The 13,444-nt window shown below is 35.7% G+C and overlaps 1 protein-coding gene across 1 annotated transcript in view; it reads right to left on the bottom strand.

The window, feature by feature from the left end:
* The window catches only part of pkd1a (polycystic kidney disease 1a), a 98,650-nt gene that overhangs the window by 16,864 nt on the left and 68,342 nt on the right, over positions 1-13,444 (bottom strand). Inside the window, exons 26-35 of the mRNA XM_077245804.1 lie at positions 13,153-13,444; positions 11,837-11,999; positions 11,162-11,423; positions 10,092-10,287; positions 8,908-9,078; positions 7,460-7,603; positions 5,962-6,169; positions 4,799-4,925; positions 3,640-3,756; positions 661-710 (exon numbers count right to left, since the gene is read on the bottom strand). The exon at positions 13,153-13,444 is cut by the window's right edge and continues 419 nt beyond it. Of these exons, the coding sequence (XP_077101919.1) occupies positions 661-710; positions 3,640-3,756; positions 4,799-4,925; positions 5,962-6,169; positions 7,460-7,603; positions 8,908-9,078; positions 10,092-10,287; positions 11,162-11,423; positions 11,837-11,999; positions 13,153-13,444 (1,730 nt within the window). The remainder of the gene's footprint in view (positions 1-660; positions 711-3,639; positions 3,757-4,798; positions 4,926-5,961; positions 6,170-7,459; positions 7,604-8,907; positions 9,079-10,091; positions 10,288-11,161; positions 11,424-11,836; positions 12,000-13,152) is intronic.

Genomic DNA, 13,444 nt, shown 5'->3' with positions numbered 1-13,444 from the left:
CTATTTGATTCACTGATTCAGTTGTTCATTATCTCTTGTATTGTATTGACAATGAATCGTTCAGTCATTCATTGACTCATTGATTCACTTACAGTCATTCATTTATTCACTTTTTGATTCATTCACTCACTAAATCACTGACTGATTCGGGTTACATTTGCTTAGGATTTCATTCTCATTCATTAAAATCATTCAGCCACTCAGTTGTTTTTTTCTGTTCTACTGTTTATTTGATACATTTTTACCTACCACCTATGCACTATTCAACATTGTTAAAAAATTAAAATATAAATACAAATAAAAAACTCACAAATTATACATTATTAAACATCAGTTTATTTATTCATAAAGTAACACCCAGTGTTATTTTAGTATTATTTATATAATATTGTAGTATTTATTAATATTTGACTATATATCTTAACTATTTATTTGGATATTTTCAGTGAAATAAAACAAGTTTATGTTTTTTGATATTTCATTTCATTTCAGATAATGAAGCAACAGAAATGTTATTTATTGTTTTAGTTTCAGCTTCCGTTAACTATAATAACCTTGGTTGGATGTAAATTATGTTTTATCATTCTGCAGGTCTCGCTTTAATGAGCTGAGTTTAAGTGTGCCGGTAACCATGGTGACCGAGTGTGACCTCATGCTTACCTCTTAGTGGAAGGAGTGGGCAAGTCAATGTTGGTCTCTTCTGAGTACGTCTGCAGTGTGTGTGTGTGAGAGAGAGAGAGAGAGAGAGAGAGAGAGAGAGAGAGAGAATTATTTTTCTGCAGGAACACAATAGACTCAGGATCTGAGCTCATACTGATGTACTTCACAGTTCACAGATCAATCTAAATGGGGATTGTCGTCGCAGTTTTCTAACCCAAACTTCATGGAAATGTGACATTCGGAGACGTGAAACTGCGGCACATTTAAACATTAAGACTATGAAGTTGACAAAAAACACCTTTCAAGATGCAGACATTGATTTCCTAACCATATGAATTTGTTTTTCCTCGTAAAGCACCAGACAGAAATAGAATAAATCAGCTATGACTATGAAAAGCATAATGAGAAGGTCTACTTGAAGGTTTCTCTTGGCTCCTGTGTTCATGTGCAAACAAAGTATTCTGCAAATGCAGCCTGATACGCATTTCAATTTGCACCTCATAAAAGGTATGAGAGAAAAACATCTGGGTCTCTGGCAGAATAAATAAAAATAAACATATTGCATTTTCCCTTTGAATAAAAAAAATAGACGAGCATGAAAGTCTCTCTGTTCTGATCCCCGTGTTCAGTTCAGCTCCGTAACACTGTTACACTGCAGTCAATCTCACAGAGGCCGTCGAGAACAAAGCCAGGATGTGTTATTTCAATTATAAAAACATTGTATTAATTATTGTGTAGGTTAACTCATGCTATTTTAATGAACAAAATCACTGAGTCAAGACAGAATCATTCTGATTACTACAATGAGATTCTAATGAGAATCATCAATCAGTGTTCTAATCTTCAGTGATCTAAAGAGCATATACTATACAGTACATAACTGTTTTACAATATAGTATTTATAGTATTATATACTGTGATATACACTCACCTAAAGGATTATTAGGAACACCATACTAATACTGTGTTTGACCCCCTTTCACCTTCAGAACTGCCTTAATTCTACGTGGCATTGATTCAACAAGGTGCTGAAAGCATTCTTTAGAAATGTTGGCCCATATTCATAGGATATCCTCTTGCAGTTGATGGAGATTTGTGGGATGCACATCCAGGGCACGAAGCTCCCGTTCCACCACATCCCAAAGATGCTCTATTGGGTTGAGATCTGGTGACTGTGGGGGCCATTTTAATACAGTGAACTCATTGTCCTGTTCAAGAAACCAATTTGAAATGATTCAAGCTTTGTGACATGGTGCATTATCCTGCTGGAAGTAGCCATCAGAGGATGGGTACATGGTGGCCATTAAGGGATGGACATGGTCAGAAACAATGCTCAGGTAGGAGCATTAAACGATTTAAACGATGCCCAATTGGCACTAAGGGGCCTAAAGTGTGCCAAGAAAACATCCCCCACACCATTACACCACCACCACCAGCCTGCACAGTGATAACAAGGCATGATGGATCCATGTTCTCATTCTGTTTACGCCAAATTCTGACTCTACCATCTGAATGTCTCAACAGAAATCAAGACTCATCAGACCAGGCAACATTTGTCCCGTCTTCAACTGTTCAATTTTGGGGAGCTCTTGCAAATTGTAGCCTCTTTTTCCTATTTGTAGTGGAGATGAGTGGTACCCGGTGGGGTCTTCTGCTGTTGTAGCCCATCCGCCTCAAGGTTGTGCGTGTTGTGGCTTCACAAATGCTTTGCTGCATACCTCGGTTGTAACGAGTGGTTCTTTCAGTCAAAGTTGCTCTTCTATCAGCTTGAATCAGTCGGCCCATTCTCCTCTAGCATCAACAAGGCATTTTCGCCCACAGGACTGCCGCATACTGGATGTTTTTCCCTTTTCACACCATTCTTTCTAAACCCTAGAAATGGTTGTGCGTGAAAATCCCAGTAACTGAGCAGATTGTGAAATACTCAGACCGGCCCGTCTGGCACTAACAACCATGCCACGCTCAAAATTGCTAAAATCACCTTTCTTTCCCATTCTGACATTCAGTTTGGAGTTCAGGATATTGTCTTGACCAGGACCACACCCCTAAATGCATTGAAGCAACTGCCATGTGATTGGTTGATTAGATAATTGCATTAATGAGAAATTGAACAGGTGTTCCTAATAATCCTTTAGGTGAGTGTATATACCATGTATTATCAATATTTACGATAAAATATTCACATTTACATTTGTTATAGAATATTCAAAAAGAAAATATGATATATAACATAAGAAAGATAACTTTTAAATAAATAAGAAAATAATTAAATAAATATGTTTGATAAAATAAATATATAAAATGAATTCATCAACAAATGAAATATAAAAATATTTTTGATAAAAATAAACAAAACTAAATAAATACATTTTAACAAATATAAAAAACATATTATAAAATAAATTAATAATTTAATAAATAAATGTCCAAATATAATAACACTTCATATAAAATAAACAGTGCTGTCAAAACGATTAATCAAATCTAACAATAAAGTTTGTGTATATATAACATATATATGCGTGTGTGTGTGTGTGTGTGTATACATATATTGTATATTTACAAACTTTTATGTTAGATGCGATGAATCGTGATTAATCGATTTGACAGCTCTAAAAATAAATTAAAATTAATTAATAAACAAATAAGCATACTTCATAATAAATAAATAGAAAAAAAGCACTTTTTATAAAAAATAAATAAATTAATGAAATGAATGTATTAGCAAACATAGAAATACCTATAAAACAAATAAACAAATAAATCAAAAGTCATAGTAATAGTAAGTGCCTTGGGGCAGTCGTGGCCTAATGGTTATAGAGTCAGACTGCTATAACTTGGATGGGTTAAATGCAGAGGACAAATTCAGAGTATGGGTTACTTTACTTGACCTTCACTTCATGTCACATCACATCAACTTCTGTTTGTGAACCAGTGAAAATCACAGTTATGAACATCTTCAGCCAAATTCCAACGTACCTCTCCAGGAATCCCATTCAACATCAGAAAAGAGCTTCCTGTCAACGAGTTATCCAGGAAGTCATCGATCTCCAGAGACTCCTGGTCCACCTGAGGAGGAAGCTGCTCCACAGAGACCTTGATAGAGACGGAGCTTTTTAATGTCCCGCACTCTTGCTTTCATTTATGTAGCCCTTTTAACACTATAGATTGTTTCAAAGCAGCTTTACAGTGATAATAGGAAATTAAAGTAACACAGATTGTTTGGGGTTTACAGCAGCTCTAGAATAAAGTTATTGTCCAGCTAACAAGACACCGTTCTAACAGAAAACTTATAATGTGTTCTGGCCGTTCATTTGCATGACAACAGTGTTTGGTAAGGAAGGCATTTTCTGCCAAAATTAAATAAATCAATTAAATGATAAAAATGAAAACTAAAACCAGATTAACCATTTCATTACAGAAAACTGTATGCAAAATATGTGACGAAATTGATCCTTAAATTAATTGATTTCATTTCAATTTTAATTTTTAATTTTAAAATGCAATTGGTGATTTCACATTTTCACTACAATCTCGAGGCAAGACTGCCAATATTAAAATGAAAAGGCGAACGTGAAAAGAAACTGCAAATACAGTTTTTACAAAGCTTTTTATTAACACTCACGCAATAATAGTGACACAAATCAAATTCAAATGATTGTAGTGAAAATTAAACGTGAAATCACCAACTGCTTTTAATTTGACAGGGATGATGCACTAGTCACCGTGAAAATTAAAATGAAATAGTTTCCATAGTCTGGTGGCTCGAGAACGATAACTTTGAAAAAGTTTCCAAGGTGCAAGTTTTTAAATTTTTTGAAAAACATTATAATCTCCGTGTAAACTTTAAAACCGTGAAACTGTGAAAACGGTGACGGCGTGCACATGCATATTACATGTTCAGTCTATAGGTATGCGCGTTTGAATACAAATGTGTGCAGGCGTGTTCTTACTTTACAAATTGACCTCCCCTAATCACTTGTCTGGCCTGCATAATACAGTATTTTTAGTCGTTTCCGCGTATCCATGTCAACTGGAATAATTTTGATAACGTTTTACCAGAACAGAGGTACAGATACTGTAGAGGTACTGTCTAAGAATGCCTTTCTGAGGTTGTGTGTGTGTGTGTGTGTCTCACCTTACTGCGGCTGAGTCTGAAGAGGCAGAAGACGAGCAGGTACACAGGATACACCAGGAGACAGCTCACAAGCCCGGCCCACACAGTCTCCACATTCACCGAGACCAGATGAGACACCGGTGTTGAGCTGAGGCACACATTCACACACTTCATCAGAACAACAGTCTGGAACAATTAGGTTTTTCAGAGATGTTTCTGCTTGGTGAGCAGAAGAGACTTCTTTCAAAAACATTAAAAACTCTGTTATTCCAGACTTTTGACCGGTAGTGTACATATAACTAGCATGTATAAAGGTTTTGGATCGGTAAGATTTGTAATATTTTTGAAAGAAGTCTCTTTTGCTCACCAATGCTGTATTTGTTTGATTAAAAATACAAAAAAACTGTAATATTGTTAAATATTATGACAATTTAAAATAACTGTTTTCTATTTTTTTCTATTTTAAAATGTAATTTATTCCTGTGTTCAAAGCTGCATTTTCTGCATCATTACTCCAGTCTTCAGTGTCACATGATCCTTCAGAAATCAAGAAACATTCACTATTATTAAGGTTGATAGGATTCTTTGATGAATAGAAAGTTCAAAAGAACAGCAGTTATTTGAAATAGTGCAGACATTTATAATGTTACAAAAGATTTCTGTCACTTTTGATCAATTTAATTAAGCCTTGATGAATAAAATTATTGATTTCTTTTATTCATTTCCCCCAAAAAATTAAATAAAAATTCTTACTGACCCCAAACTTTTGAACGGTAGTATTTAATGTTACAAAAGCTTTCGATTTCTATTCAAGAAAGCTTTCTATTCGTCAAAGAATCCTGAAATAAAAATGTAAGTAACGGTTTTCAACATAATAATGATAATAATGAAAAATGTTTCTTGAGCATTAAATCATATTAGAGTGATTTCTGAAGGATCATGTGACACTGAAGACTGGAGTAATGATGCTGAAAATTCAGCTTTGATCACAGGAATAAATTACATTTTACAATATATTCACATAGAAAACAGTCATTTTAAATTGTAATAACATTTCACAATATTAGTGATTTTGTGTGTAGAGGAGAATTCTTTCAAAACCATTCAAAATCTTACCGATCCAAAACATTTGAACGGCAGTGGTTAAATGACACGAAAGCGCAACGAATGACAGTGCGTTTCACCTGTGTCCATAAGCGACGGTGCCGTACCACACGGCGTTAGCCAGCATGCAGAGGTGCATGAGCAGCGAGCCGCAGGTGAGCCGCTGGAGACGAGTGAAGGGGCTCCTCGGGGGCCGTTCCCAGAGAGACAGCCACAGGTGACTCTCACACACCGCTCTCTGCAGCTCCCAGGACAGCAGCCGCGGCCAGAGACGGAGCTCCGCCTCCTCTGAGCACAGCAAACACAGGAACACAGAGGTCAGACCACAGGAAGCTGTGCAAATGCCATCCGTTGATGTGGTGGGTTACAGCACAGGTTATCAGTCGAAACTGCTGTCAGGGTCATTTCACCATTATTCCTGTCAACCTGTGTTAATGGAACCGGATGCATACTAACTAACTAGCTAACTAACTGACTAGCTAATTAACTAACTAACTGACTAACTAACTAACTGACTAACTATTTAACTAACTAGCAAACTAACTAGCTAACTAATTAATTAACTAATTAACTAACTAACTAACTAGCTAGCTAACTAACTAACTAACTAACTAGCTAGCTAGCTAACTAACAAACTAACTAACTAGCTAACTATCCTCTCTCACTGAGCAGTGTTGGGAGTAACATTTCAAATAAAGCACAATATAATTAAATTATGTTTAAAGATTAAAGATTTGTATTTTCTCAAGTAATATCTTTTAATTTACAACATAATATCCAAGCTTGTTTTTCAAATAAAGTAAAACATCTTTTTTTAACCGATTATATCAAATAAAAAGTTTTCATTTTAATTTTTCACCCTAAAAACAAATATTGCCATTATTTAATATTAACATTTTATTAACAAAAATATTCAATATAATATATTTTTACAGGATATTATTTACTATATTATATATTTATATAAATATATAAAACAATTTATATTTATATATATATACACACACACACAAACACACACACACACACTTAATTTATATTCATCAATATAAATACATTAAATAATATAATAAATTATAATTCATAATATATTATTTAATATAGTATATATTCATATAATTATATAAAACAATTTATATTTATAAATAAATTATAATATATATGTATATATATACACATATATATATACACCCACAGGTATATACTGTATATATATCATATATATCTAATACATACACATATATATAACTGATCAGTAAAATTAATTTAGATGAAAAACAAAGCTGTTTTGCTAACAATTTTCATCTAATTGTATCCTGCATTTTATCCTGTTTGTTAAAAAGCTTTAGGCTTACTTTCTATTAAAACTAATAATGTAATATAATAGTTTTTATTAGGACTAGTGCATTACGTCACTAATGTTTGCAAACATTACGAGCAAACAGTGGAATTTAAAGGATTTAATTTCCACTTTTTAAAGCATAAGTTGTTCTTCGCCGTTATTGTTTCTCTGAATAATCATAATTCCAGCAGCAACCAATCACAATCAGTGCTTTATCTGGGGAGGCGGGGCTTTACCGGAGGCTTCCACCTCTATCTCCACCCTGCCGTCCGTTTTCTCGTTGTCGACCGAGAGCCATTCTTCAACCAGGAAGAAATAACTGCTGCCCGTCTGCAAGTCCTTCACCAGGACATACTGGAGCAGCCAAGCTGGAGACAGACCTGAGACACACACAGAGAGAAGGGCTTTCACACCGGATAGTTCAGGGAACTAGCAACCTGGGGTGCGTTTCCCGAAAGCATCGTTAGCCAACTATGGTCAAAAGTCTGTCGTTTATCAGCAGTTCAACTTCAACGAGTCGTGTTTCCCGAAACCATCGTTCTAACAAACATTCGCAAACAACATCGCAAAGTTGTGTGTTTGAACGACAGATCTCGACCTGTGGTTAGAAGCAGAGTTTCTTGTTTGCATGATATTTGGACTCAATGAATCCTTCCTTATCTTGAGTAAAATAAGCATGATGACATTCAGTATAATCTGTATCTTTTATTTAGAATACATTCAAATGTAATTTACGTCTTTTAGTTTGTCAAGAGAATTAAAGCACCGTTTTTGAAGAGTGCGCATGGCTGAACGTGCTTTACTACGTAAGATCGAGCTTATGATTGAATCTGGAAATAAAGCAAAATAACTGAGAAAAATGAGAAATAGTCCTCAGGTGCCGTGTCCGTAATTTATATCAAGACATCTAGCATTAATTCGATCTCAACATTAGCGTATGCCGTGTGGTTGATGTCCAGTGTTGCTGGCTGAGCAGAAATACTTAATCATGTTTCGCTTATATTGGTCACCTCAAAGCCGCGTTGGATTTTCTCCTCAGCGTAAAGGTTAAGAGGTCCATCCATCACCGTTTTCCATGTTCATAAGAGTTAGTTTCTGGAGTAAATATATAGGCTATAATCTGTTTACACAGCCTTTTTAAAAATGGCAGGTACTGGTGTTTCAAGTGCGTTCGACCAATCAACGAACACTAACGTCACGGATAGTTCCTACTGCGCTGGTTTAGACTAGCCTGGGAAAACCCTGATGAACTTCCGGCAAATTTGAGATTTGCTCTGCAAGTCCGTCGGCCAAGAGCCCATTCAAGCCCATTTCCAATATTTCCAAATCGAGGCACCAATCACAAACGTCCGTTGGTGACGCCCCTTTGGAAATGGGCTGTGAATGAACCTTAAAACTTACAACTCAGAAGGGTCTGGTGTCAACCAGGCTAGGTTTAGACCAGACTCTGAAGTAGGAGCTAAATTAGTACCTCCAAAAGGAGTTTCTAGTACTAAAATCGTTCCTAGTTCCTGCAGTGCGGGAGCGCCAAAATCCGGGAACTTCTGCCATTAGTTCTAAGAACTATGAAAAGGTTCCTCTGGTGCGAAAGCCCCTTGAGACACATGGGTTTCTTCTCACAGTTCTGCCCTGTTCCACACTGGCAAATGTTTTCTATGCCCGCTCTGCCGGCACGATTAGGTACCTTTGTTGTCGTGCCAGACTCGGATCTTGAGCACGCTGGCCAGGCTGGTGTCTGTGGCGATGTGGAAGATGTCCAGGCTGTTTCGAGCGAACGCCCCGACGCTGTCCAGGTGTCTGTGTCCACTGCGACTCTCGCTGCCGTGAAGACTGATGCCAACGTGAGCCGTGGTGCCTGGACCGGGGATAAACACACTGAGATCAAACACTGACACTCCAGCCATCTCAGTCAAGACAACCGGCAGCGTTTCAGGGAAGGATACACTGATTCTGGATAAACTGAGAATCATGATTTTTTTGTTGTTGTTTCAAGCAGATCACGATTCTCCCACGATTCTGAACAAACTAAACAAAACAACATGTCATTTACTAGAGGTGCTGGCAAAATGTTAATTGCTGCAGTCTATTAAAAATATTAAATTCATTTGAATTAATTTTTTTTTTTTTAATCTGGATAAATGAATGATTAAATGACTCAATGATTCAATTACTGGATGAATCAGCGTTTTAGAATGAATCTTTTGAATGAATGATTCATATGCATACATTTTAACATTCACTTATCGCCACCTACTGGTGTGACAATGTAATTGATACAATTGGCGTTTGAGACAGCTGTTCTCTCCGGATCTCCGGCAGCGCAAACGCAGATCTGAATGTTCGCAGTGATTTTGTCAAATGTTTAACAGACACAGGAGAACTGTTGTCTTTTAGGAATGAGATCGCGTGGGTGTTTGAATCAAGATCACAGTCTTTTAGCAATTAATCATGCAGCTCTACAAGGATGGAAATATTCTTTGCTCATATACATAAAACTGATAAATTCCTTCATCGAGACTGACAGTATGTTGGTAACTGATCAGTTGTAAACAAACCAGCCTCAGACATTACCGTAACTACTGTATATAGACATACAAAAAAAAACAAAAAAAACTATAACTAATAAAAATTACAAAAAGACAATGACTAAAACTTTAACCAGAATAAAAAAACATACAGTTCCTCAGTGACACTATAATAACACTGACAGTAGCTCAGTGAAATTTCATGGGCAAAATCCAGCCGTTTCAATAGGAATCTCACTTGCCTGAGAACTAGCAGTGGTTGTTTGCTTCTCATATTGATCGGATGGTTTTTGGACGACCAGACTTTCTAAGCGAGACTAACCGAGTGATGATCTGATCTCACCTGCTCCGTAGGCCCAGCCGGTCTTGACCTGGATCTCGTACTTGTACAGACCGTCCTTCCCGCACAGCGGGACCACAGAGGCCCGTCTCAGGTCCATCTGATCCAGCTTCCGCAGTATAGCTCCGGCCACAGCGTAACACAGCAGTCCGATCACACACACCAACACCACCACCAGACTACGAGTCACTGAACGCTCCTGACAGGGACGAGAAACATGACACTGAGGTATCACTTACTATCCCTTAAACCAGCAGGTGTCAGGCCATAACTCTCAAACTATAATATAATATAATATAAAAACATCATTTTTTTTACTTCAAGGAATCACTATTATTATGCCCAGACTGATAGAAGTATAATTTTATAAAAATATCATATCATATAATATAATATAATAATTCGTATAGAAAAAAAATTAAAAAATTTGAAAATGAAAATATATAAAATTAATAAAAATAATATATTTAATATATTTCAAATTTGCGAAAAACAGAAATATAAAAACATACATTTTAAATACCAATTATTATGTCAGAACAAAAAGTCTAATTTTAAAAATATTATTTTATGAGAAAATATAATAATATACATTTAATGTTTTTTTAAAGTATTAATATATATATATATGTATATATATATATATATATATATATATTATTTTTATATAATAAACTTAACTTTTATGGAATTATTAGTACTATATCCAGACAGAGGGCTAATTTGAAAAATATGTATAATATAATATAATAACAATATTTATTTAAATAGATTTTGAAAATAAAAAAAATTAAAATCTATATTTGTATATATTAAACTTGAGAAAAAAAATACATAAATAAACATTTTTAAAGAATCATTATTACTAATAATACTATAATATTCTTTACATAAAGGTATATATATTAATGACATTTAATATATTTTAAACTATTTGAAAGTATCATAACTACTATTTGTGGACGGAAGGAAGGTTTGTTTTAAAATGATTAATTTCTAAAATAATTAGTCATTTTTAAATAATTAATATTAAAGAAAACAAAATGTCTGCGGTGTTGAGTTGTAATACACACAGGGATGATGAAGGAGACGGCGTCGGGCGGGACAAACAGGCTGGCGGCGAAAGCGGTGAGATGACGCGTGCGACACACGGCTCGGCCCACGCTGGTCTCGGGGAGAGGAACCATCCCGTCCGTACGCCACTGTCTGGCGCTCTCGCTGAAATACTGGCATAAAGACGTGAACACAGCCACCTCCAGCCGGATCAGAGCCGGATCATCTGTGCCGCAGCCCGTGGACACGTTTATGAAGTGCTCACGCGTGGTGTCATACGAACTGATGGAGAAATCACAATGAAAATGACTTATAAAAGCCATTTTAAAAGCCATAATAAAAATGACTTATAAAATTATAATGCTTTTATTTTATTGGCTAAAAATCAAAGATGCAACTAAACAAAATGGATAGAGATTGAAATCTGACAGAATGAGCCACTCTCCTTGTGTTTTCTGAAACACTGATCTTCATTGGTGATATTAATGAATGAGTCACTCTGTAAAGGGCTGTTGATGTTCATTTGGCAAACTAAAGAGCCACCCGCATACAAACTCATCATTTATGACAGATGAATGGCTTTTCATTAACATGCACTTCCAGGATTGTTCAGCCAAATATAGCAGTGAGAAACATCAAAACATTAGAACTGTCTGCTTAAAAGCTTAAAAGGTTTAATTGCTGACGTCTCTTACTCTGGAGACAGGAAGAAAGTGTAGTGTCGGTGGTCCAGGTCTCGCCCCCGCGTCATATTGAGCGTGATGCGTTTCCTGTCAGTGTTGTTGTATTCATTGGGCCATTCAGAAGTGTGCAGATAGGCCGTGATCGATGGATCCAATTCCCACGTTTCTGGAGAATCTGAGAACGCCGGGATGAATGGAAATGGTTGTTAGAGACACACAAAATCAAGAAACGTTCAAAAGAAGGATGAAATTCCCTGAATATGCTGTTTCCTCTCCTCCACGGATAAATAAATAAAGTTGATTTTTGCACATACATTAATAAACACTGACCATGTGCTGCTGTACTAACTAGTCGAGTAGTCACGTTAGTTCAGCCAAAAACAAGTAAACAGAGGGGGGTTTTCAGGGCATCTGCCAAAAAAGTATTAAAAGTCATTTTCGATAACTGAAATAAAGCTAAAATAAAAATAAATAAATAAAATAAAGCTAAAATAAAACAAAATGTGAAAAACTTAAATTAAACGAAGAGAAAAATTGCCTTGGCAACTAACTTAAGTTTAAATTCAAGTACTAAAATGACTAAACCTGAAATAAAATTAAATAGACACCTCACCCCCATTATGGGACCAGGAACTAATAAAATTAAATAGAAATGTTAAAAAACCTAATAAGCATGACCAAAGCACACAGCAAAATTACTACAACTTAAACTAGGATTAAAATGAAAACATAAAAATAAAAGACAATTCAAAATATGAATAAACACTTTAATAACACAAATAATCCTAAAATAACACTGGTGCCCAGTTAATGTGTTTTATTAATCAAATATTATGAAATATGTTTTAAATGATTTTTCACGCATTTTACATTGATGAAATTTAATGTTATTTTCTCATTCAGCTGATCAGATAACATGAAATTAATTATGATGATTGTATTCTAGCACTAGTTTTTAACAGAAAGAAGAAAAAGTTGAAGTATTTTATTTTTACTTTTTTATTCTTTACATATTTAGTAATCAGACCATATTTTAACAACTTTCGTAGCACTATGACCACATAAAAGCCAATTATTTAATTTTGTGAACAACATGTTGCCCTTATAATTTCACACATATATATTTTCTCATACAGTATAATATTTTTTGGTTTGCGACACTATGTCTACTCTCAGTAGCTCCCCCTTGTGTTGGGCATCTTTATAATATCACACCTATATATTTTCTCATTCAGTATAATATATATATATTTATTTCTTTTTTTTAGTTTTTAGGCACAGTTTGTGACAGTGCAAGCTGTTGTTACTATCAGTGTCAAGCATCTTACCGTCCAGTACGGTGAAGTTGAGTTGGACGTAGATTCCCGCCTGTCTGTTGGCGTTCCTCGTGCTCACCCTCACAACGACCGAACTGCAGCGACTGACGTTCTCGGCTCCCGCCGGTGCCAAGATGGCCTCCAAACCGGTAGCGTCCAGCCCGGCCACGCTTCTATTAACGGCAACCGTTATGGCCTGGCTCTCGTCGAGATCCGAGATGGGAATCTGCGTGCCGTTCACCGTGCGAAACTCCATGGACGCCACCTCTGTAGACACGGTGTGATTGGGGACATAATTAAACGG

Source organism: Siphateles boraxobius, unplaced genomic scaffold (assembly GCF_051911475.1).
Source record: "Siphateles boraxobius isolate OS27281-9 unplaced genomic scaffold, OSU_SipBor_1 29, whole genome shotgun sequence".
NCBI classification, from domain to species: Eukaryota; Metazoa; Chordata; class Actinopteri; order Cypriniformes; family Leuciscidae; genus Siphateles; species Siphateles boraxobius.
The sequence above is the reverse complement of the archived record's forward strand: the minus strand, read 5'-3'. Positions and strand labels throughout refer to the sequence as shown.